At 39.8% G+C, this 21,278-nt stretch overlaps 1 protein-coding gene across 1 annotated transcript; it reads right to left on the bottom strand.

Moving 5' to 3' along the window:
• Positions 1-6,204: 6,204 nt before the first annotated feature.
• On the bottom strand, positions 6,205-7,449 carry LOC122305575 (transcription factor bHLH162-like). Its single transcript, XM_043118170.1, has 3 exons — positions 7,216-7,449; positions 6,741-7,076; positions 6,205-6,618 (listed from the first exon to the last, which is right to left on the bottom strand). The coding sequence occupies exons 1-3, from the start codon at positions 7,339-7,341 to the stop codon at positions 6,475-6,477; spliced, it is 606 nt and encodes a 201-aa protein (XP_042974104.1). The 5' UTR covers positions 7,342-7,449; the 3' UTR covers positions 6,205-6,474.
• Between the last annotated feature and the right edge of the window lie 13,829 nt (positions 7,450-21,278).

The raw sequence follows: 21,278 nt of genomic DNA, 5'->3' as shown, positions 1-21,278 counted from the left end.
GGGTCCTAGAATCCTCCTCAAACTCAATAAGACCCTTCTCTAGGTTATTCGAATCCACTATAGGCAAGATGGGGTCAATTAGAAAGACACTGGGGATTAGGTCTTCCTCTATGTCAGCTCCAGCCTCCAGCGCCACCAAACTTGGCATGACTGAACTAAGATCCAATTGCTACAGGTCGCTCCCTGGGTTTGACAGTAACTAGATTTTTAACCCTCTTGACCCACAGAGAAGCCATGGTACCACGCTTCATCCCAAACCTGCCAAACACGCGACAACTCCTACCGTAATTGCTGAAGAGATGCCTCCGCCTTGGCATTTGCAGACTTCAGCACCTCCCTCTTTGCCTTTGTGGTTTTAAGAGACTTCCTCCTCTTTGAAAGAGACTTGAAAATATCCAGTTATTTCTTCTCAGTCCACTTGCGAGACTTGTCGGCAGAGTCACACTTCTTGTTCAGCTTCGAGTTTACGAAGCCTCTCAAGCTCCTCCAACTGGCGATGGAAAATCTCCTGGATGTTGTCTCTCACATCTGACTGACTCTCTCTAAAAAGTGTTTTAAGAGTTACTCCCAACTGGTGTTCATAATGAGAATCGAGTTTTTTTGGACATTGTTAAAAATGTCCTTGTTTCCTTTGTATGAAATGGTGAATGAATGTTATAGGATATGCAAGAAAAGTGAAGAAAATAACGTGTCAAACACGACTGGGGAATAAGAAATATTTAGCTCACATCTAATAATTTTTACTCCAATGCACCTTGACGCTACTTCAATCACTTCTATTCATTAAATGGATTTGTAAATGTGCATTGAATAAATTTTGATTATCCTTGCTTAAGAAGCTAGACCACATTCATCAAATCATCTAATCTAATATTCCCAAGAAATAAATAGAAGATTGCAAAGATTAGATTCTAATGGACATTTCATTGAACACCATGTGTGCAAATCTGAAACCCACTATTTCCTATCCCCAAGAGTTCAATCTAACTCAGAAAAATTTACACTACTTAGAATCATTCAACACTAATGAGTACAATCTAAACTACAACTCAAAACAAATCAACAAAGCATGAATAAAATCCAAAGTACAAATCCAAAAAACCCAACGTAAGTCAAACAACTCAATAACGCATGAATATAAGTCCAAACACTACTGAAAGAAAAGTTGGAAGCCACCGAGAATAAATCCAAACACAAGTGACTACCAAAACTACTAAACTAAAATGAATATAAAATGCTACTAGAAGAAAAATTTAAAGCCACCAAGAAGAAGTCCAAACACAAGTCACTATCGAAAACACTAAATCAAATGAACCAAGTTGAAATGAGAAACAACTTAAATGTGAATGCAATTCAATAAGAACTTGAATCTAGCCACAAGTCTGTGATTCAATAAGAAAATGTCAAAACCGAAATGATGAAAAATGGGTCTTGGAAGTCAGATGAACACAGTCTGCAACTCTCCAGCAAAAACCAAATATTTTTCTCCCCCTCCCTTCCATTTTCTCCCATCTTTGAGGTAACAACAAAGTTGCCTTTCAATGGACATAGACCAAAAGCACTTGAAAGGGAGCAAGGGTGACTTTTTTTCCATTGTGGGGTCGAGTCTCACTTTTCTACCTTCAGCAATTGTATGTGTAGGAAAGGCAAAAACATGCTCTGCTACAACTTGGGGTGAATCGAGTTCCGTGTTCCTCATGAACAAGAAAATGCTATCTCGCATGTCCGCCCAACTGAAAATTACATTTCTGCTTTTCTCCATGCAGTGTTGCTGTGTGTTAGGAGTAGAAAATAATTTCCTGCTACTGTGGTTTGTTGCATTCCATTTTATCCAAAAGCAATCAAAGTGTTGAGAGGAATTGAATATGAAGAATTTTGCTATGGCTTATTTTGTCTTAATTATCTTCATTGAAGAAAAGGTGCTAACTCATTTGGCTTTAATTCTTGTGTGAATTGCTGGGGCCAACATGAATGTGCTTTCCTTGTGGTGAAAATGTAGGGTGTTGAATTGTGAGATGGCTTTCTGTGAAATGTGCTAGTGCATGGGCGTGAGTGAACTTGAAGCTTCCGTTAGGTGAAATTGAAAATGCAAGGTAAGGCATGTGATGCAACTAGATGTTTTATTGCGGGAGTGTGACTGACTTCTGTAACTGAATGCTTTGGGTGTGAGAGTTGCTTTTCGTAATGTGAAGTCTAGGCATTCCTCTTTGTTTTTTTTTTTTTTTTAATGCTTGGTGCAAAGGCCCATATGGTCCATCTGCATATATGCACAACAATTAAACTTCCTCAATTTCATGTAATAAATTAGAGTTTCAAGATTATAAAACTAGACTGTTATCTATTGAGTTAGAATTGATTTATCAAGGCCTAACTCATTTAATTACTAGTAAGAAAAGTATGATTAACTCGAATTTAAGTGCAAAATAAACACAATATTATACCTCAATCACTGACTCTCTCACAAGGTCATGACAGCACAAGGTGACTTCTTCTTGAGACTTTTGCAAGTAGGACTTTAGATAACGTAGACGTCGGCGTAGGTTAGCAAGGGAACCTTCCAACTCCTCCTTCAGTTCCCTCTCAACCTTTTTGTTACCTATAGTCATGCGAACCAAGGAGAGAGACTCCTGGTTCCTGGCCTCTAGCTATTCTTGGCAGTCCACAAAGAATGCTGCCAATTGCTCTATGCCCTACCACAAAAACCTTCTTAGAACTGGCAAAGAAATGTCAAGGCTACGAAAGGAAGAGGGAAACGAGCTGCAAATACAAACCTAAATGGAGAATTCCCGCAGGCCGTGGGCCGCCGCTTGGACTCGTCCAATGCGATCTCCTTTGTCTCCTAGCAAGGGTGTGACCTTCACTAAGGCACCCAAGAGGGGGGGGGGGGGGCTGGAAACCCCTACCCTTCCCTCCAAGTTTGCCCTGGACCCTCTCTAGGCCTTTAGAAACTGCCTTAGCCATAATAGTGAGGAAGGCTCCAAGGGCATCGTCGAACTGCCCAGATGTCGAGGTTTCTTGAGCCACTTTGTCATTGGTGCAAGCCCATCGCACCTGGCACCTGGGACCCACAACTTTGGCCATCGCCTCCTCTGCCCACAACATGGATTGTGCCACCCTTTCTTAGACTCCGGCATGGTCTTTCAGACTTACCAGAAGCACTGACTGTAGGCACCAGAGAAGATGCTCTCTGCGAACCCTTGGAAGAGTGTCCTCAAGTAGCACCGGAAAGCAAGGCTGCTAGGCGCCTACTACCAGGCGAGGTCACTGGAGAACCACTAGCTCTTGGAGGAATAGAGGGGGGATCGCCTGACGCAACCATTGAAGGGCCTAGTTCAATTGAAGAAGAGGCATTGCGAACTCGCTGGGGGAGGACTGACCCCCCGACCCTGCAAGGAAGGCAACGAAGAGGCTTGGCTCAATGATGCCAAAAACACACCCTTCCTATCAGAAGGGGTGCAAGTCACTGAACAAATACCTATATGGAGGATTGCCCAATAGGAGGGACAATGTCCTCATCAGAATCTGGCTTGGTGAGCTCCCCCTGGGCTTCTTTCCCTTCCCCTCCACTAACGGGCTAGCAGAATGCTTGTACCTCAGACAACTGGTCGGCTCCAATAGGATGGAGGTCCATAAATGGCATAGTGCAGTATGGGTAGGCAAATAACGCCGTAAGCTATCAGCGCTCAGCATAGCATCCATGAAAACCTCTACTGGGTGGGTGATAACCCAGTCCCACACAATCTCAATCCGACGAAGCTCATCTTTTTGCTGGTGACCTCACAAGCCCCTCCTCTTGCACATCCCCATAATTAGCATGAATGAGGAAATCTTGTTGAGTAGCTTGTCTAGATGGATACTCCTACCTGTCACCAACACAAAGAAGAAGTGCTTGAACCAAAGCTGCTTGTCATTTTTTTGCTCCAAGTTAGCCAATGCTTGGGTAGAATGAACACTGCAAGTATTCTCACTCCTCTTCAAGACTTGGTGGGTGAGGAAGAGCTCCTAGCCGGTGAGATCTAGCCAAGCCTCCTCCACTTCCTCCAAGGCACACCAAATAACACCCCATGAGGATCCTCTAAGAGTTGGGATGAAGCTGGGTCTTGGCCATACAAGCTATGTCGAACATATCATGAACTGGGCAACAGAATGGCAGCCGTAGGCTGTCTGAAAACATGGAGGGGAATAATGAAACTTTGTAACCATACCCATCAAGATCGACAATTCCCTCATCTGGTCATGACACCTTGAGGACCACCAGTACACTGTACTCCTGCCTCAACTAGTTCAAGTCAGGAAGATTAACCGACGACCTCCACAAGGAAACTGCATACCTTTGGGCCTCTGCAGGAATCTCTGAAAGCCCCAGCTCTTTTGGAATGTTGGAAAGACTAGGGGGTCTGGCGGGTTTAAGGCCCTTAGAACCTTTCGGGGTAGTGCGGGAAGGATTCTTAGGTGCCATTGAAGGGGAGAAGGAAGGAGATGAGTACAAGAAACAAAAGGGCTTCAATAGCGCACAGTTGAATGTAGGATAGTAGCACAGGACCATTTCCTAGGGATTATATATGCACCAAGAGGGACAGTTCGAATTCCAAGATTGGGGTAACCCATATGCTACATTAAAAAGATGAATTCGAAGCACAAGGAGAAGATGTGACAAGAGTTGCCTGAGACCATCAATGCGGATAGCACAGAAAGTGCGCCATGAAGTACTTGGGAAAAACCGTCAGAACGTGCCATTATAGAAGGGGTGAGAATGTCAAACTGCATCAATAATGACCAAGAACCAGTCACAAGGGGACACGCGAGGGAACCACCGAACAAACAAATTAATGGCATTAAAGGTAGGAGTAACCCCAATCGATCAAGTGAAAAGGCGGGAAAAGTCTGTAGGAAATTCCCACTGAACCACTTCGGTAAGAATTAGCAGGGGTAATTATTGGGGGGATTTTTCCTAGGGCCTCAGGTCTAAACCAGGTGTCAGGAGGACCTTTGCTAGACCCTACAGTTCTGAGAAGCCAAGCCTAGTACCTGAGGGCTTGAATCCGCTAGGCCCGTCTACGGCTCGGCAAAAGACTCCTGACTCGTATGACCTGGATATGAGGTGCCGGGTCAAGGATGAGTTGCAGTTTTGGGAACACGAAAGGCTACCCAGATGAAGGAGAAGGAAAACTCACCATTTCAATGGGACTGAACTCTAAAGCAACACCAGAGAAGTATGCCACATTAATTACTTCATTAGGGGGACACGCCGCATTAAATGTAGCCTGGTAGAAGTGGGTCTGAGGAGACATCCCTCCACTCAACTTCATAGCATGGGCCTTTGACCCCAAACATAGGTATGAAAGCGACCCCCAGACACTAAAATGGGGTTGGACTTTCTCTAAACTCTGCTAGCCACAACTGCCCTTGAGCTTTCCCTTTTGAACACTATTAACTTAGGCACTGGAGACTCTACCCAACTGTTGGATTTCAGAGTTACCTTTGTGATTGCTGGCCTCAGATCGAAAACCCGAGTTACTGAGGGCCAAGCCCAAGCATACAAAACATGGCATCAACATTGAGAAAATATAGTTAATAAACAAATCAATTGTTGGTCATCCCATGAAACTTGCAATCAACCCATAAGTCCCTAAATTTTATTTTCAAGTTCAATAAATGTTAATTTTTATGTCTTTATTTGTTTGAGATGTAATTTTCATATTAGTATTTGACTTTTTTTTTTTATTAATATGTGATTTTTTCAAGATATTAATTTTCGTATATATTGGTGGTTTGAATGTTAATGATAAGTATTTTATGATAAATTTAGTTGTAATTATGAATTATTTATATATTTATTCTTGTATTATATATGAAATTATGTCAATTAAGTTAAAATAAATATACTGGTCAACTCATGCTATTTATATGAAATAAGTTAAATTGGTTGAAATAGGTCGCGTTAGCTCAATAAAGAACTAGTTATTAAATAGGCTATATGAGTGATGTCATGTCACCTATTATTTATATAATTTGTATTAAGATTGTAGGGTCGACTGACCTCATTTATAATTAAATATATCATCTTCAGATTGACTCATACAATTGAATATCCATAACTTGACACGATACAAACATAAATTATTGTTGCTACAAGCCATGTGTAGATTTGACTCCTATCACATATAGGCATGATAAAACATTTTAGAACGATGTAATCAGTTATCGATAAGTTCAAGCTAGTTGGAAGTAACCTTGTTAAAGAGCAAATTAACAAGTCCAATCAGTAATATATCATGTAAGGATCAACTAAATCCGAAAACATTTGGAACCCAAACTAAGATCAATCAGGTTATAATGCATCTTCTTCAAATCTGTTATCGCGAGGAGGAATACATGCATGGCTACCATTTCCGATAAATTTATAGGCTTCAACTTTTATCTGGCTACCATGGGAATTAATTTCAACCATTCACATTAATACATTATATATCTTCAGAAATCCCACGGTTCAGAATGGATATTGAAGTCCCACAGGTCTGGCTCCAGTTGATCTACGTCACTGGTGGATCCGTAAACTAGTCTTTTCAGCCTCTCAGTCACTTTTGCAGCTCCAAAATCGAATGAAGATCCCAGATTCTACACAACAGAAATCGAACAAATCTAAATACCCCAACTTAATTATCCAGCATAGAGAAAATATAACGTTTTCTCGAGAAACAGAAGCCATGGAAAAGCATCATATCAAAACAAGAAAATACCTCTGCGTGCACTATGTGGAGAATCGAGTCCCCAGCAATCGAAAAACTGGCAGTCAGCACGTCCGCTTGTTCTTCATGAAGAATGTGAATAATTTCGTAGAAGATGAACTGTTTATCTAGCCCAGTTACCAAAACGACCTCCGTGGTAGAACCCATTTCACGGATTTCGATTTTCGGAGATTTTACGGTCGCCTTTTCTTCAAAGTTTGTGCATGGATATGATCTTTTTCTGCCTGTTAATCTCTGTTTCATCTCCTTAGATTTCTTCAGCTTTGTCTCTAGACTTTTGATGTAGTTTATTGCCTCATCTATTTGATCAGGTACTGATACTGGCTCCTGCATTTACGTCCAAGATAGACAATTCATGATCAGCTTACAACTTTTACAAACGCAAGTACATTAGTTTTTGTTTTTGAAGGTACTAAAGACTCTGATTCTGAGAGAGAGAGAGAGAGAGAGAGAGAGAGAGAGATACCTTGGAGTTGTGATTAGGGAGGAGGGAATTGAGCCTGGAGTAGAGGAATTTCATCTGATTTCTCCTATTTTTCTCAATTATGCGTCTTTCTACTTTCTTTGAAGTGGATTGACTTGGTTGATCCATATTTTTCTGAGGCAATTCAGTTCATCGATTAGAACATGAGTCCCATGAACAAATCTTAATTTTACGAAGATTATGGTTTTCGCCTTCCTGACGCTTATATATAAGCTTGAAAAAGTGCAAGACATAGGGGGATCAGGAAGTAATCAATCCGCGAAGATCAGGTCGTCATGCGCGGGAACGTCAGCCGTAGAAGTCATCCATCAGCCGCCCAAGTTGGAAAAACAAAAAAAGGAACAGGAAAATAAATTGGCACGTGGGTTTCTCGTAATTTAATTCTAGCTTCATATCCAGGAAGGAGCACCCTGCAGGTCCTTCCCAATCGTAATTCTAATTTAGATTGAAAAATAAACTCTCTCTCTCTCACTCACTCTTCTCTCCTCTTTTTTTATTTTTTTTATTTTTAATTAATCAATTTTTTTTTAAGTTAACGTAAGTGGCATTATATCCATATATTCTTCGCTTTTAATATGGTATTACTTAATTAGCAATATAAATTTATAAATTATAATTTTAAAAAATATATCCTATCAGGTTATGTCCTGTTTGGATTCAAAGTTGATTTCAACTTATCTTATCTAAAATTTTTTAAATTTTTATATAAAATATAATAAACAATTTAGCTTTTTCTAATATCAAAATAATAGTAATATTAAAAAAGAATATTTTAACAATATTTAATTTAACTTTTAACTTTTATCTCAACTCATTTAATGTGAATTTAGTATCCAAACCTTCATGCTTTTTAGAAAAAAAAATACATAAAAAAGAAACAAAAACAAAATTTACATAATCGGTACAAATCCTTTGCGGGTTTTCTCAGTAACCCTAGCAACTTTCAATTAAGATATTTTATTAGATTTTGAAAAATAAGAGAGAAAAATTCAAATAAAAATATTATAAAGTTAAAAAATTATTTTTTAATATTATTTTTATTTTAAAATTTAAAAAATTTGTATTATTTTTGATCTTTTGTTTCGAAGTTTAGAAAGGTTGTTTTGAGTTTTGTATTTTGATAATAATTAGATGAAAAAGTTTAATATTTGAAATTGAAAAATATTTTGTACTTAAGGGATGTTTAGAAAGAAATATATGAAAAGTTTTGAAAATATTTAAAAATATCTAATACCCCTTAATTAATAGTAAACGGCTAAAAATGATGGGTTTTGAGAATAATACAACCTTAATATCTAATACCACTTAAAACCTTTCAATTATGAAAGGTTTGGAGAATATTTGACAATAAGAAAGAAAACTTAAATGTCCAAACATGCCCTTACCCAATATTAAATTCTCACCATTTCATCATTTCCTCCAATACACCTTAATTAATAATAAATTAACGACTAAAAATGCCACATCTACACATGAAATAACTTATTTAGGATTTGTTTGGTTACATAAATGATATGATATGAGATAAAAATTAAAAATTAAATAAAATATTTTTAAAATATAAATTTTTTAATATAATTATTATTTTTGAATTAAAAAAATTAAATTGTTTATTGTGTTTTGTATGAAGGTTTTGAAAGATTATAATAATTAGATGAGATAAGATAAGATAGTTTGTATAACTAAATCAAACCTAAGTCAGGTGTTTAAAAAATGTTAAAAAATAACAAAATAAATATTTTAAATAAAAAATTTGGTTTTTAAAATAATATTTAAGAATACTTATAATTGACTAAACAATGAGAGTGTACCCCTTACCTTCTACGAAAATCCATAAAGACATTTGTAAAGTAGCTTTTGTAATTATTTAATCTTTACTTTATAAAAAGCATTCTTGAACTAATTTATTAGTACCACAAACTGAAAGCTATTACATTGACTTCTACGATAGAAAAAATTCATGAGAATTGCTACCTTTATAAAAATAAAATAAAATTCACAAAAACAATATCGTCTCGTAATGTGACGTGGTATTATGTGAAATATTAGATTTATTTTACATGAAAGAAAATGTATGATCTAAAATATTATGCCATGCCACGTCACTAGCTTTATGAAGTAATTTTTTATTGATAAATTATTTTTCAAAATTTATAAAAATGTATAAAGAGTACTAAATATTGTAGAAAGAAAAATTTTACTTAAGAGGTTTACATCGCTCATATGACGAGAAAAAATAAATAAATAAATAAAGAGTTCATTTTGTTTATCATTGGATCTATACCACACATTTGCTAAGAGATGATGAGAAAAATAATTTTTAAAAAAACAAATCATACAAAAAATATGTGATGTATATATAATTACTGAGTAGATAAGAGTACTAGCAATAGCTTAGTGCTAGTGCCTTGTCAAATTTTTTATAACTTGAACAAAAGTGGTTTGCATTGGAGTTGTCAAAATTCCATAGATTCACTTTTGATCTACAGCAAATTCATTTTTTTTTCAAATTTAGTCGGCTACTATTTATTTCTAAAATAATATTTCAATCTAAAAATATTTTCAAGTGTGTTTGTTTGATAATTAGGTTAAGAAAAAAAAAATAGTTGGAAGACAATCATTTGAAGTAAAAATTAAATTATTAATTAATATATTGAATGTATTTACAAAATATAAAAAGATAAAAAAAAGATATTATTAAAATATATAATATTATATTATTATTTTAATTTTAAGATAAATAATTTAATATAGATTAATATCTCCATTAATTTTAATTTTAGTTAAAACCTTAACTTTTAATCAAATTTTAACTAGATTTTTTTTTTTTTTTTTGAAACAATATACTTTCATTCACCTTTTAAGGGAAAGAAGGAACATGATTACAAGGAGGTCTAGTGACCAAAACAACCGAGTTCTCAGCTAGTTCTAAGGACTCCTTAGCTAGATCATGAGCAACTTGGTTACCACTTCTCCTAACAAAAGTTACTTTCCACTGAACTAGACTAGAGAGCAGCACCTTTGTGTCTAATAAAACCATACCCACTCTATCCCATCTTTCAGCATGGTGGTTGATTCCATTCACAATCTGTAAAGCATTTCCTTCCAAGATAACCGAGCTAAACTCCATATCCTTTGCCAAGTTAGCCGCATGAAAGGCTCCTAAGGCTTCAGCCAAAACAGGTTCTGTCAAGCTGGATATTGAGAGTTTCTTTGTGACCAGAATGGACCCCTCATGGTCTCTAGCTACCAGACCTATACCAACTCTATCTTGAGGCACACTCATAGCTGCATCCCAGTTGATTTTGACACAATCTGTTGGAGGAGGGATCCACACGGATGGATGTATAGAGGCCACTTGAATCGCAAGCACCTTTCCAACTTGAGCTGTCTTTAATTCCTGTAAGGATTGAGATGCTTGTTTCAAAACCAGGTTTGGGTGCAAAAAGGACCCCTCAAAAGAGTAGCTTGTTTCTTCTTAACCATATGCTCCTTGCAATGACTGAGAACATTTCAATTAGTTTCTGATCACACAGCACAGAGATATGTTCATAGAGCTCCTTGAAATTGACTTCCCTCAGGGAGCTCTTCTGAAAGGATATAGCGCCCTGACTCCACACATCCATAGCAGAACTGCAACTCCATAGAGCATGGATGGTAGACTCCTCTTCCCTGCAGCATATGGGACATGTAGGAGACTCCACTATCTTTTTCTTAGATAGGTTGAGCATGGTAGGAAGTGACTCAAGACATGTACGCCATAGGAAAGTCTTTGTGGCATTAGGAACCTGCATCTTCCAACAATCAGTCCAGCTTTTCTGTTTCTGTGTCCCTCCTGATGACTGTCCTCTGAGCATTTCAATGGCCTCTTTCTGCATATGATATGCACTCTTGATAGTGAAAGAGCCATCTCTGGTGCCCAGCCAAACTAGTTTGTCTTCTATACTCGAGGAGCTTATGGGGATTTTTAGAATTACTGCAGCTATAGTAGCATCAAATACATCTGTGATCAATCCCCTGTCCCATTGCTTGGTCTCTCTGTTTATCAATCTTTCCACTTTCTCATCTCCCTGTAGGATATGTACTGGAGACTGAACCATGTATGTAGTAGGTTGAGGCAGCCACTTGTCTTTCCAAATGCTAGTTTTCTGACCATTTCCAATACGCCATATAGAGCCCTTTAACAGAACTCCTTTTGCAGCACAGAAGCTCCTCCATATGAATGATGGCCTGTGTCCCACCTTGCCTTGGAAGAAGTCATGCTGTGGGTAATACTTAGCTTTAAGGACTTGAGCAGCTAGAGAGGTAGGGTATTGAACAAGTCTCCACCCTTGCTTTGCCAACAAAGCCAGCTTAAAATACTCAAGGTCTCTAAACCCCAATCCTCCTGCAGCTTTCGATTTACCCATATGTCCCCAAGACACCCAATGCACCTTCTTTTCATTTTGTAGATGGCCCCACCAAAAATGATGCATGACTCTGTTGATATCACTCAGCAAGGATTTAGGCAGCTTAAAGACCCCCATGCAGTAAGTAGGGAGGGCCTGTATCACAGCCTTGAGGAGTATCTCCTTGCCTGCATGAGAAAGGAGCTTGTTCTTCCAATTTCCTACTCTTGACTTGATTCTGTCGATGATACTCTTGAAGGCTGCATTCTTGGATCTACCTATGAGAGCTGGTAAACCAAGATACTTTTCATAACAAGATGATGATCTAGTACCTGCCAAGCTCAATATATATTCTTTAGCTGCTGGCCTTGTGTTTGGGCTGAAGAAGATAGATGTTTTTGTCTTGTTAAGTTTCTGGCCAGAGGCTTCTTCATAGATGTTTAACAGAAGATGGATAGAGGACCATTCCCTAGCATTTGCTCAGCAGAAGAGCAGGCTGTCATATGCAAAGAATAAGTGGTTGATGCTCAGCTTCCCTCTAGAGATTGGAAAACCGTGTATCACTTTGGAAACTTCAGCATGGTTCAGTAAACTGCTTAACACCTCAGTAACCAATATGAACAAGTAGGGGGAGAGGGGATCTCCCTGTCTTATTCCCCTTGATGGATTGAAGCTGCCTTGAGGGTTTCCATTAACAAGAATAGAGTAGGATACAGTAGAGACACATTGCATAACAAGGTTTACCCATCTATTGTTGAAACCCATTTTTACCATGACCTTCCTCAAAAACTCCCACTCCACTCTATCATAGGCCTTGCTCATGTCTAATTTGATAGCCATGTAGCATTGTTGCCCTTTGCCTTTAATGGACATAGAATGAAGAGTTTCAAAAGCTACAATGACATTGTCAAGGATCATCCTCCCGGGTACAAAAGCACTTTGAGTAGGAGCAATGATGAGAGGAAGGATCTCCTTCAGACTGTTGGAGAGAACTTTTGAAACCACTTTGTAGATGACATTGCAAAGGGAGATAGGCCTAAATTCTAGGACTTTTTGGGGGTTTTTGACTTTTGGTATCAGGACAATGAAGGTATTATTAATAGAAGCAATCTCACCACCTTCATTTAAGACTTCCAGGGCTGCTTTAGTGACATCCTCTCCTACAACTTCCCAATGAGATTGGTAAAACAAGGCAGGGAAGCCATCTGGCCCGGGAGCACCCATAGGATTCATCTGAAACAATGCAATCTTAACCTCTTCTGCTGTAAACTGTTTTGAGAGCTTGGAGTTCATCTCTCTATCCACCCTATGATGGACATGACTCAAACATTCATCCACACCCCTTGGGTTTGAGGAATTAAATAGATCTTGGAAGTATTGGGAGAATAAGGCAGATATTTCCCTCATATCATTGGTTTCATTGCCATCATCCTTCACAATTTTTTGAATTCCGTTGTTTTTCCTCCTTTGGTTAGCACACCTATGGAAGTACTTGGAGTTTCTATCTCCATCCTTAAGCCATGCCTGTTTTACCCTCTGTTGCCATTCTAAATTCTCTTCCTCTAGAGCTTTATCAATTACCTTTTTTAGGGCCTTGATAGCTGCTGTGTTTGAACCAGTGCTTGAGTCTTGCATCTTGGAAAGTTGGTTCATTTTAGTTTGAATGTCCCTCCTTTCTTTCCTGAGAGTTGAGCTCCAGAGTTTTAGAGAGTCCTTACATTTGTTTAGCTTCCTCATGACTGAATGGATCTTAAAGCCTTGTTGAGAATCTTGGTTAGACCAACTGGATGTAATGATATTGTTGCAGGCTTCATGAAGGTTCCAGCTTGCCTCGAATCTGAATATCTTCTCTCTTTTAGTCTCTATAAGTGGCCCCCACCTTATTCTTCTTCTTGCATTGATCAATAATGGGCAATGGTCAGAGGTTTGAGCTGCTAGAGCACTGACACTGCATTCACAAAACAGTCTAGTCCACAGTAAGTTTCCCAGGGCTCTATCCAATCTTTCTTTGGTGAACTGGATTCCCTCTCTATTATTGCTCCAGGTATATTTTGATCGTTCATAGCCCAGGTCACTTAAGCCACACCAATCCACAATGCTTCTGAAGGCTTCCATCTGAGAATTTGGTCTGCTGGCTGCACCTACTTTTTCATGGTGATACAAGATCTCATTGAAGTCTCCAAAGCATAGCCACGGTTTGTTCTCTGTAGGACTGATTCTTTTCAATAAGTTCCAATTGTCTCCTCTCCTAGCTGTTTCAGGAGAACCATAGAAGCCAGTAAGCATAATCTGCTGTCTACTCTCCTGGTGAGACAAGTTCATCGAAATGTGGCTTTGAGAATAGTTCTCTAAGCTGAAGTCCATACTGTCTTTCCATAGGCCTCCACTGAGACCTCTGCTGTCTACCACAAAGCTACAATCGAAACCCAGCTTTCTCCTCACTTCCTCTACTCTTTTTCTTCCACACTTTGTCTCCATTAAGAATATGAACTCGGGCCACTTTGTCCTCACTAAGAGGTTTAGTTCTCGAACTGTTTGGGGGTTCCCAAGCCCCCTACAGTTCCAACTAAAACCTATCATGTCTGTTGGTGGGGCTGCAGAGCAGCCTCCACCATCTTGGTGTTGTAACTGTTAACACTTGAGTCTTTGTTTTCTTTTGCTTTCTTGTTTTTTAAAGGTAACTCCAGCTGAGTGTTCGAGCTTCTTTTCTTGTTCCCCTTACTTCTACTAATCGTGTCCATAGGGATGGGTTGGAGACCCTCCCTAGCCTTTCTTTTCCAGGTGGCCCCTCTCTGTCTGGTCATAACACCAGTGCTACTAGGTATATCCATGACTACACTAGATTTGTTTTGTTTCAGTTCACTAATCATACATGGAGGTGAATCAAAAACAACAGCAGGCAGTAGTATGTCATTTTCATTGTAAACATTGTTATCTGCAGATTTTAGTAGTTTGGATGGTAGACAATTAACAGTAGGTACCTCAACCATAGGATCAATAAGGGGCTCTAACCCTAGGGAGTTTCCAAAATTAGAATACCTGAAACCCTCCATAGTTTGGTTATCCATTTTAGTGCTATTTTCCTTAGCATTACTGTTTGTTTTATTAAGATCCTCAACAGTGGCTATGATTTCTTCCTTCCTTATTTCCTTACCACTGCTATTGCCCTTGTTCTTATCACTAGGAGTTTCAGATTGCTGTCTTTGCTGTTGGTTCAGGCCATCAGTTTTGCCACCATATTGTCGAGCATTGAAGACCCTCAAATTCAAAGGTTGCGCTCTGAGCCAAGGGCCAAACTGCATTGGCTTGGAATCAATGTCTTGGGTAGGACCCCTCTGTTGTGTGCAGTTTTTGCCTTTATGGGCAATAATGCCACAGTGGAAACAGAACGCCTGCAGTCTTTCATATTTTACAGAAATCCAATGTTTACGGTTGTTTAGTTCCACCCACTTTCCACGTAGAAGTGGTTTGTGTAAGTCTACTGCAACTCTTATCCTCATACACTTTCCCCATGCAACCCCATCAGAGTCAGTGTCCACTCTTATGACTTGGCCAACCGAGGACCCCAAATGTAACCCCACTTCGTCTGTCATTGCCCCCCATGGCAAACCATGTAGTTGGACCCATAATGGTTCAAATTGAAAATTTATTACATTTAAAGAATCATCTTCATCCATTTCTAGAAAAGACACCAAGTTTCTATCAAAGAACCATGGGCGTCCCCCTAACACTTTTTCCTTATCCATCAGTAGTTGAAATTCGATTATAAATTTGTGTTCTCCTAACTCTTTGAACTTTACCCAACCCTCCAATCTCTAGATTTGCGACATAGTTGTTCTGAATGCTTCGCTGTTTATTCTTTTCTCGGTCAAGACTCCCCCAACAATGCATTGCTTTCTACGCAGGAAATCCTTTTTAGACCTATCAGAGGGGATTTTTAACACTTCACTTTCTGTTGTAGACAGGTTCAGTCTTTCCCATCTCTTTGCAAGGTCTTCTTCCTCCATCATGAACTGGAAAGCCGATATGATCAGTAACGAGTAGCGAGAATAACCACCAAACTCTCGGAGGAGAGACAGAATCACCCTGCACCGGCAAGGGGACTTAAACCTTACTCTGTCTCAGTCTCTAGAGAGAGAGAGAGAGAGAGAGAGAGAGAGAGACTAGACAGAAATTACTAGATGGTTGTCAGTCTCTAACCATCCTTACTCTGTCTCAAACCTGATAAGGACTTAAACCTTACTCTGTCTCAGTCTCTAACCATCCTTAACTAGATGGTTGTCAGTCCGTCTATCACTCCGGAATATTACTTATTCACAGCAACCAAAAAAAAAAAAAAACCACCTCAAAAATTGAGACAAATGTCTTCTCTACAGTTTACTTTGACGAGTTTCTGCATAAAGGGCATGTGCCGAAAGGAGGAACTTAGCCCTACCGCAAAAATTTGTCTTCAACTATCCCCTCGTACTGTATTCCGTGTCAAGCATGGTTGAATTTTTATTAGAAAAATATTAAAAATATTATATAAAAATAAATTTATAAATTAATATGATTTATTATATTATTTACATCTATTTTATAATAAAAATAACTTACTTTACAATTTATTTACAATTTATTTAAGAAGTGAAATGAGTTGAGAAAATTTTATCTCACTTCAAAACTATATAAAATCTTGTTAATATTATAATATTTTTATTCACTTTCCTCTAATTTCTTTTATAAATTTAATAAATTATTTTAATTTAAAAAATTTTATTATTATTCATAATATTATTTTTATCTTATCTTATTATCCAAACTGACCAAACATGCTCTAAAGTCTAAACCAATCCATATTAAAAGAGTATAATTATATATATTCACGAATAGAATTACAATAGTTAAATTATATAAAAAACCCATTTAAAATTTATTTGCATATAGTTTATTTATTTATGGAACTAGTTTAAACTAATTCACTAGCTATTTATATTTTCAAAATATATTATTTTTATTAATCTTAAAAAGCATTATACATAAATTTTAACAAAGTATCTTTGTAGTTTACAGATATTTTTATATATTTAATGACTGTATTCATAAGAATTTAGTCATGTATTGTGTTAATAATTAATAACATAATATCTCTTATCATTTTAAGATGAAAATTTAGTTTTTAATTATAAATAATAATAAATACAAGCTTATAAGAACTTATGCAAGTGGATCGAACGTACATCATAGAATTGCATTATTCGATATATAATTAATGGTATATTTTCTGACAGTAGTATTAAAAACTCTCGGGGACGATCAAATAGATAGCGACCAATGATCTTTAGGTTATGTTTGGATGTTGAGTTGAATTTAAATGTGACGCCCCCAAAATCCCCACGCCCGAACACGGAGAAATTGAGACGTCCGGATGGTGACACCCCGAGTCACCATCCCATCGACGGGTGCCGAGTGTGTGCAAGGCAGCAATTGTGTACAGAGAGACACGCAGCGGATAAGAAAGTCATAACTAAGTACCAGAATTTTTCTTAACATAATACAAGCTATTTAAAACGTACATAGATAAAATATTACATATACCACAAATACAGTTTTAAACAAATAAAAAGATAACATCAGCAACCCGGCGGAGCCGCATCCTCGGGCTCAGCCTCTTCCTCCTCAACCTCATCTCCTGCACCAAAAGCTACGGAACCACGAATGGTACCGCAGGTAAGTAAAACCCAAACACTACCAGATAAAAACACATATAACTCAAACAAGATGCATGAAACATGCCCAATGCACAAACCCGTAAAACACAAGTTTTCCACGCACGCCAAAAGACACATTTGACATCTCAAACCATTATCCAATTTTAACCGTATGCACCATGACCTCCCCTAGGGGTCATCCGCACACCCTGGCTCCAGTGTCACACCGCAGAGTACCGCCACGCATGTGACACCCAACGAGCGATGCCCAGTTCCGCGCCCCGCGCGTGCGTAGCCAAGCATCCTCTAGCCCTCGCCAGCGAAGGGCCACGGAGTCGGTGAGTAGGCCGATGCCCGGTTCCGCGCCCGGCGCGTTCGTAGCCAAGCACCCCCTAGTCCCGCTCCCATTATCGCTTTCGATAACTCAGGGGACATCACTCAGTTTATTCCGCTCCCGAGTGACCAGAGGAGCTCCACCGAGATAATAACCCATCCCGGCTTGGGCTCGTGATACACACGCACCCGCAACACACTCACGCCACAACACAGGCTTTTCTCATAAATCCACAACACACGTGCATGCATCATGTAATGCCATAACAAAGCACATTAAAATGATCCAATCACATAAATCAAATAATCAAGCAACTCCATCCTCCATCCATCCGACCCCCGAAACTCCTCGGACTCAGTCCGGAATCAACAACCAACAACAGATAACAAATAAATTGAATGAGCAATATATATTTAAATCTGAAAATAGGGTTTGGAAAATACTTACAGCGCTATACGGCAATTTTAGAAAACACGAGGCGTTGCAAACGGCGGAAAAACAGCAACGTCACAGTGAAAATTCACTGTGGCCGTGGGTCCGAAAAACCCACTTTTGAACGGGGACAAACTAGGACACGGGATTGATAGGGAATGGTCTAGAGGTGGTTGTGAAGCTATTGGAAGTGACGGACGGCCGTGGGTGGCGGCGGAATGGCCGGAAATGGCCGAAAATGGCAAATCGGAAAACAAGCTCGTGGGAGCTGCTCCGGTGGTCGATGGAGGCCGGAAATGGGTGGGTTAGGACGGCAAGGGACCGGTGATGAAGTGGTGAAGAAATGGTGGCCGGAGGTGGAGCGACGGCGGCGGATCGGAGTGAAAACCGTGGGTGCTTGTTGGGCTTTTTCCGGCCAAATGGCCGGCCGGTTGGGGGTGGGTTTTGGAGGGAAGGTAGACCGGAAGGAGAGGAAGAGAATGGGACCGGTGGGAGGCCGAACGGTGGCCGGACGGCGGCGGTAGGGCTTAGGGAAGGTGACGCCGGCGTAGGGAGAGAGAGAGAAGAGAGAGAGAGCACGGGGGGGGGTGACCGGGTCGAGCGGGAGAGAGGAGAGAGAAAAGAAAGAGAAAAAAGAAAAAGAAGAAAAAGAAAAGAAGGGAAAAAGAAAAAGGAAAAAGAGAAAAAGAAAAAAAGATGTGAAAAGAAATGAGGTCCAGTCCTCACTCCGGGAAAAAGAAACAAACCGCCAAAAAGATTAAAACCACAAAAACAACTAAAAGAAATAAAACACAACCTCAAATAAATTAAAATAAATTAAAAACCGACTTTAAAAACGCAATTAAAATAAAATAAAATATCTGATATATTAATTAAAATAAAAACAATTATTTCAGCGAAAATACACTTAAAAGCGGGTCATCACATCCTCCCCTCCTTAAAAACAATTTCGTCCTCGAAATTTCAAGATCACCACCAACTTAAACCAAGCCACACAAACGCACATGAACCAACTGAGACCAAGATTAAAATTACATACCTTCATCATTCAAACAAATATGGATATAGCTCCCTCATGTCCGCTGCTCGCTCCCAAGAGAAGTCTTGAGCTAACGGATCTCCCCAAGCCACTTTAACCAACGGTATCGTCTTGGACCTCAATTGTTGCTCCTTCCAATCCAAAATCTGCGACGGAACAACCTCGTTAGTGAGATCCGGTTGCAACTGAATACCTGCTGGGTCAACGAAACGTGGCTCTTGCTGCCCAAAGCTCTTCTTCAGGGATGATACGTGGAAGACATCATGAACATCCCCAAAATAATCCGGCAAAGCAACTCTATAGGCGACGGACCCTACCCTCTCCAGAATCTGAAAAGGGCCGACGTACCTCGGATCTAGTTTCCTTTTCTTACCAAAACGCTTAACACCTCTCATGGGAGAGACTTTAAGATAAACCCAATCACCAATTTCAAATGACAATTCTCTCCTCCTGGTATCAGCGTAGCTTTTCTGGCGACTCTGAGCTGCCGCCATTATATCTCTAATGATCCGGACTTGGCTTTGCATTTCTTGAATTATTTCGGGTCCAATAATTCTACTCTCCCCAACTTCATCCCAACACAAGGGCGACCTACACTTTCTTCCATAAAGAGCTTCATAGGGAGCCATCTGAATGGTCGCATGGTAGCTGTTATTGTAGGCAAACTCAATGAGAGGCAAATGATTTTCCCAACTCCCTTGGAATTCCAGGGCACATGCTCTCAACATGTCTTCCAAGGTCTGTATGGTGCGCTCTGACTGGCCGTCTGTCTGCGGGTGATAAGCAGTGCTGAACTTCAACTTAGTACCCAAAGCTGCCTGCAAACTCTTCCAGAACTGCGATGTGAACCTCGGGTCTCGATCCGACACTATAGTCTTTGGTATGCCATGTAGCCGAACTATCTCTTTGACATACAAACGGGTCAACTTACCCAAAGAGTCGGTGTTGTTAACAGGCAGAAAATGAGCACTCTTCGTTAACCGGTCCACAATCACCCAAACAGAATTCTTCCCACTAGGTGTTCTCGGCAAACCCACTACGAAATCCATCGTGATGTCATCCCACTTCCACTCAGGAATAGGGAGGGGTTGGAGCATACCTGCAGGTCTCTGATGCTCGGCCTTTACCTGACAACACGTGTGGCATTTCTCCACATATAAGGCAACGTCCTTCTTCATTCCATCCCACCAGTAATTTTTCTTCAAGTCTCGATACATCTTTGTACTGCCGGGATGAACTGAATACGGGGCCGCATGAGCTTCCGCCATGATTCGTTCTTTGAAATCCGCGTCCTTCGGGATCACTCTGCGATCTCGGAACCGAAGTACCCCATCACTATCCATGCTATAGTGCAACGGCCCTCGAGATTTTCGGACTCTTTTCCTGATGTTCAGCAGCTTCGGATCCTTTCTTTGGAGAGCTTTCAATTCTTCAAAATCTATTACCCGAATGTCCAGAACCGAAGACAAAATCTCTACTTGCTGCGAACTCTCTATAAGGAGCCTTCTCATCCCATAAAGTAACGAATCCATTTCTGACGGTTCGGCTTCATCCTCCAAATGAGACTTCCGGCTCAAAGCATCAGCAACTATGTTAGCCTTCCCCGGGTGGTACTTGATCTCACACTGATAGTCACTGATTAGCTCTAGCCAACGCCTCTGCCTCATATTCAAATTTTTCTGGGAAAACAAATGCTTCAAGCTCTTATGATCAGTAAATACCTCACAAGCTTCCCCATACAAGAAATGCCGCCAGATCTTGAGTGCAAAAACAATCGCAGCCAACTCTAGATCATGCGTCGGATAATTCTTCTCATGGTCCTTAAGCTGACGAGATGCATAGGCTACAACCCGTCCTTCCTGCATAAGGACACAACCCAAACTGAACTTAGACGCATCACTGAAGACTACAAACGGCTTATGCGGTTCTGGGAGTGCTAACACTGGTGCCGTCGTCAGCCTGTTCTTCAATTCCTGGAAGCTTCTCTCACATTTCTCTGACCAAACAAATTATGTATTCTTCCGAGTCAAAGCTGTGAGAGGTCCGGATAAGCGAGCAAAACCCTCTACAAACCTTCGGTAGTAACCGGCGAGCCCCAAGAAACTCCTGATCTCGCGTACTGTAGTTGGGCGTGGCCATGACAAAATGGCTTCTACCTTACC

Source organism: Carya illinoinensis, chromosome 3 (genome assembly GCF_018687715.1).
Source record: "Carya illinoinensis cultivar Pawnee chromosome 3, C.illinoinensisPawnee_v1, whole genome shotgun sequence".
Lineage (NCBI taxonomy): Eukaryota > Viridiplantae > Streptophyta > Magnoliopsida > Fagales > Juglandaceae > Carya > Carya illinoinensis.
Note: the sequence above shows the minus strand (reverse complement) of the source record. Positions and strands in the feature narration are given on the sequence as shown.

Coding starts and splice junctions, on each gene's coding strand:
- LOC122305575 (XM_043118170.1), bottom strand. CDS start 7,341: ATGGATCAACCAAGTCAATCCACTTCAAAGAAAGTAGAAAGACGCATA. Junction 7,077..7,215: donor TCCCTAATCACAACTCCAAG/GTATCTCTCTCT, acceptor ACGTAAATGCAG/GAGCCAGTATCAGTACCTGA. Junction 6,619..6,740: donor TCCACATAGTGCACGCAGAG/GTATTTTCTTGT, acceptor TCTGTTGTGTAG/AATCTGGGATCTTCATTCGA.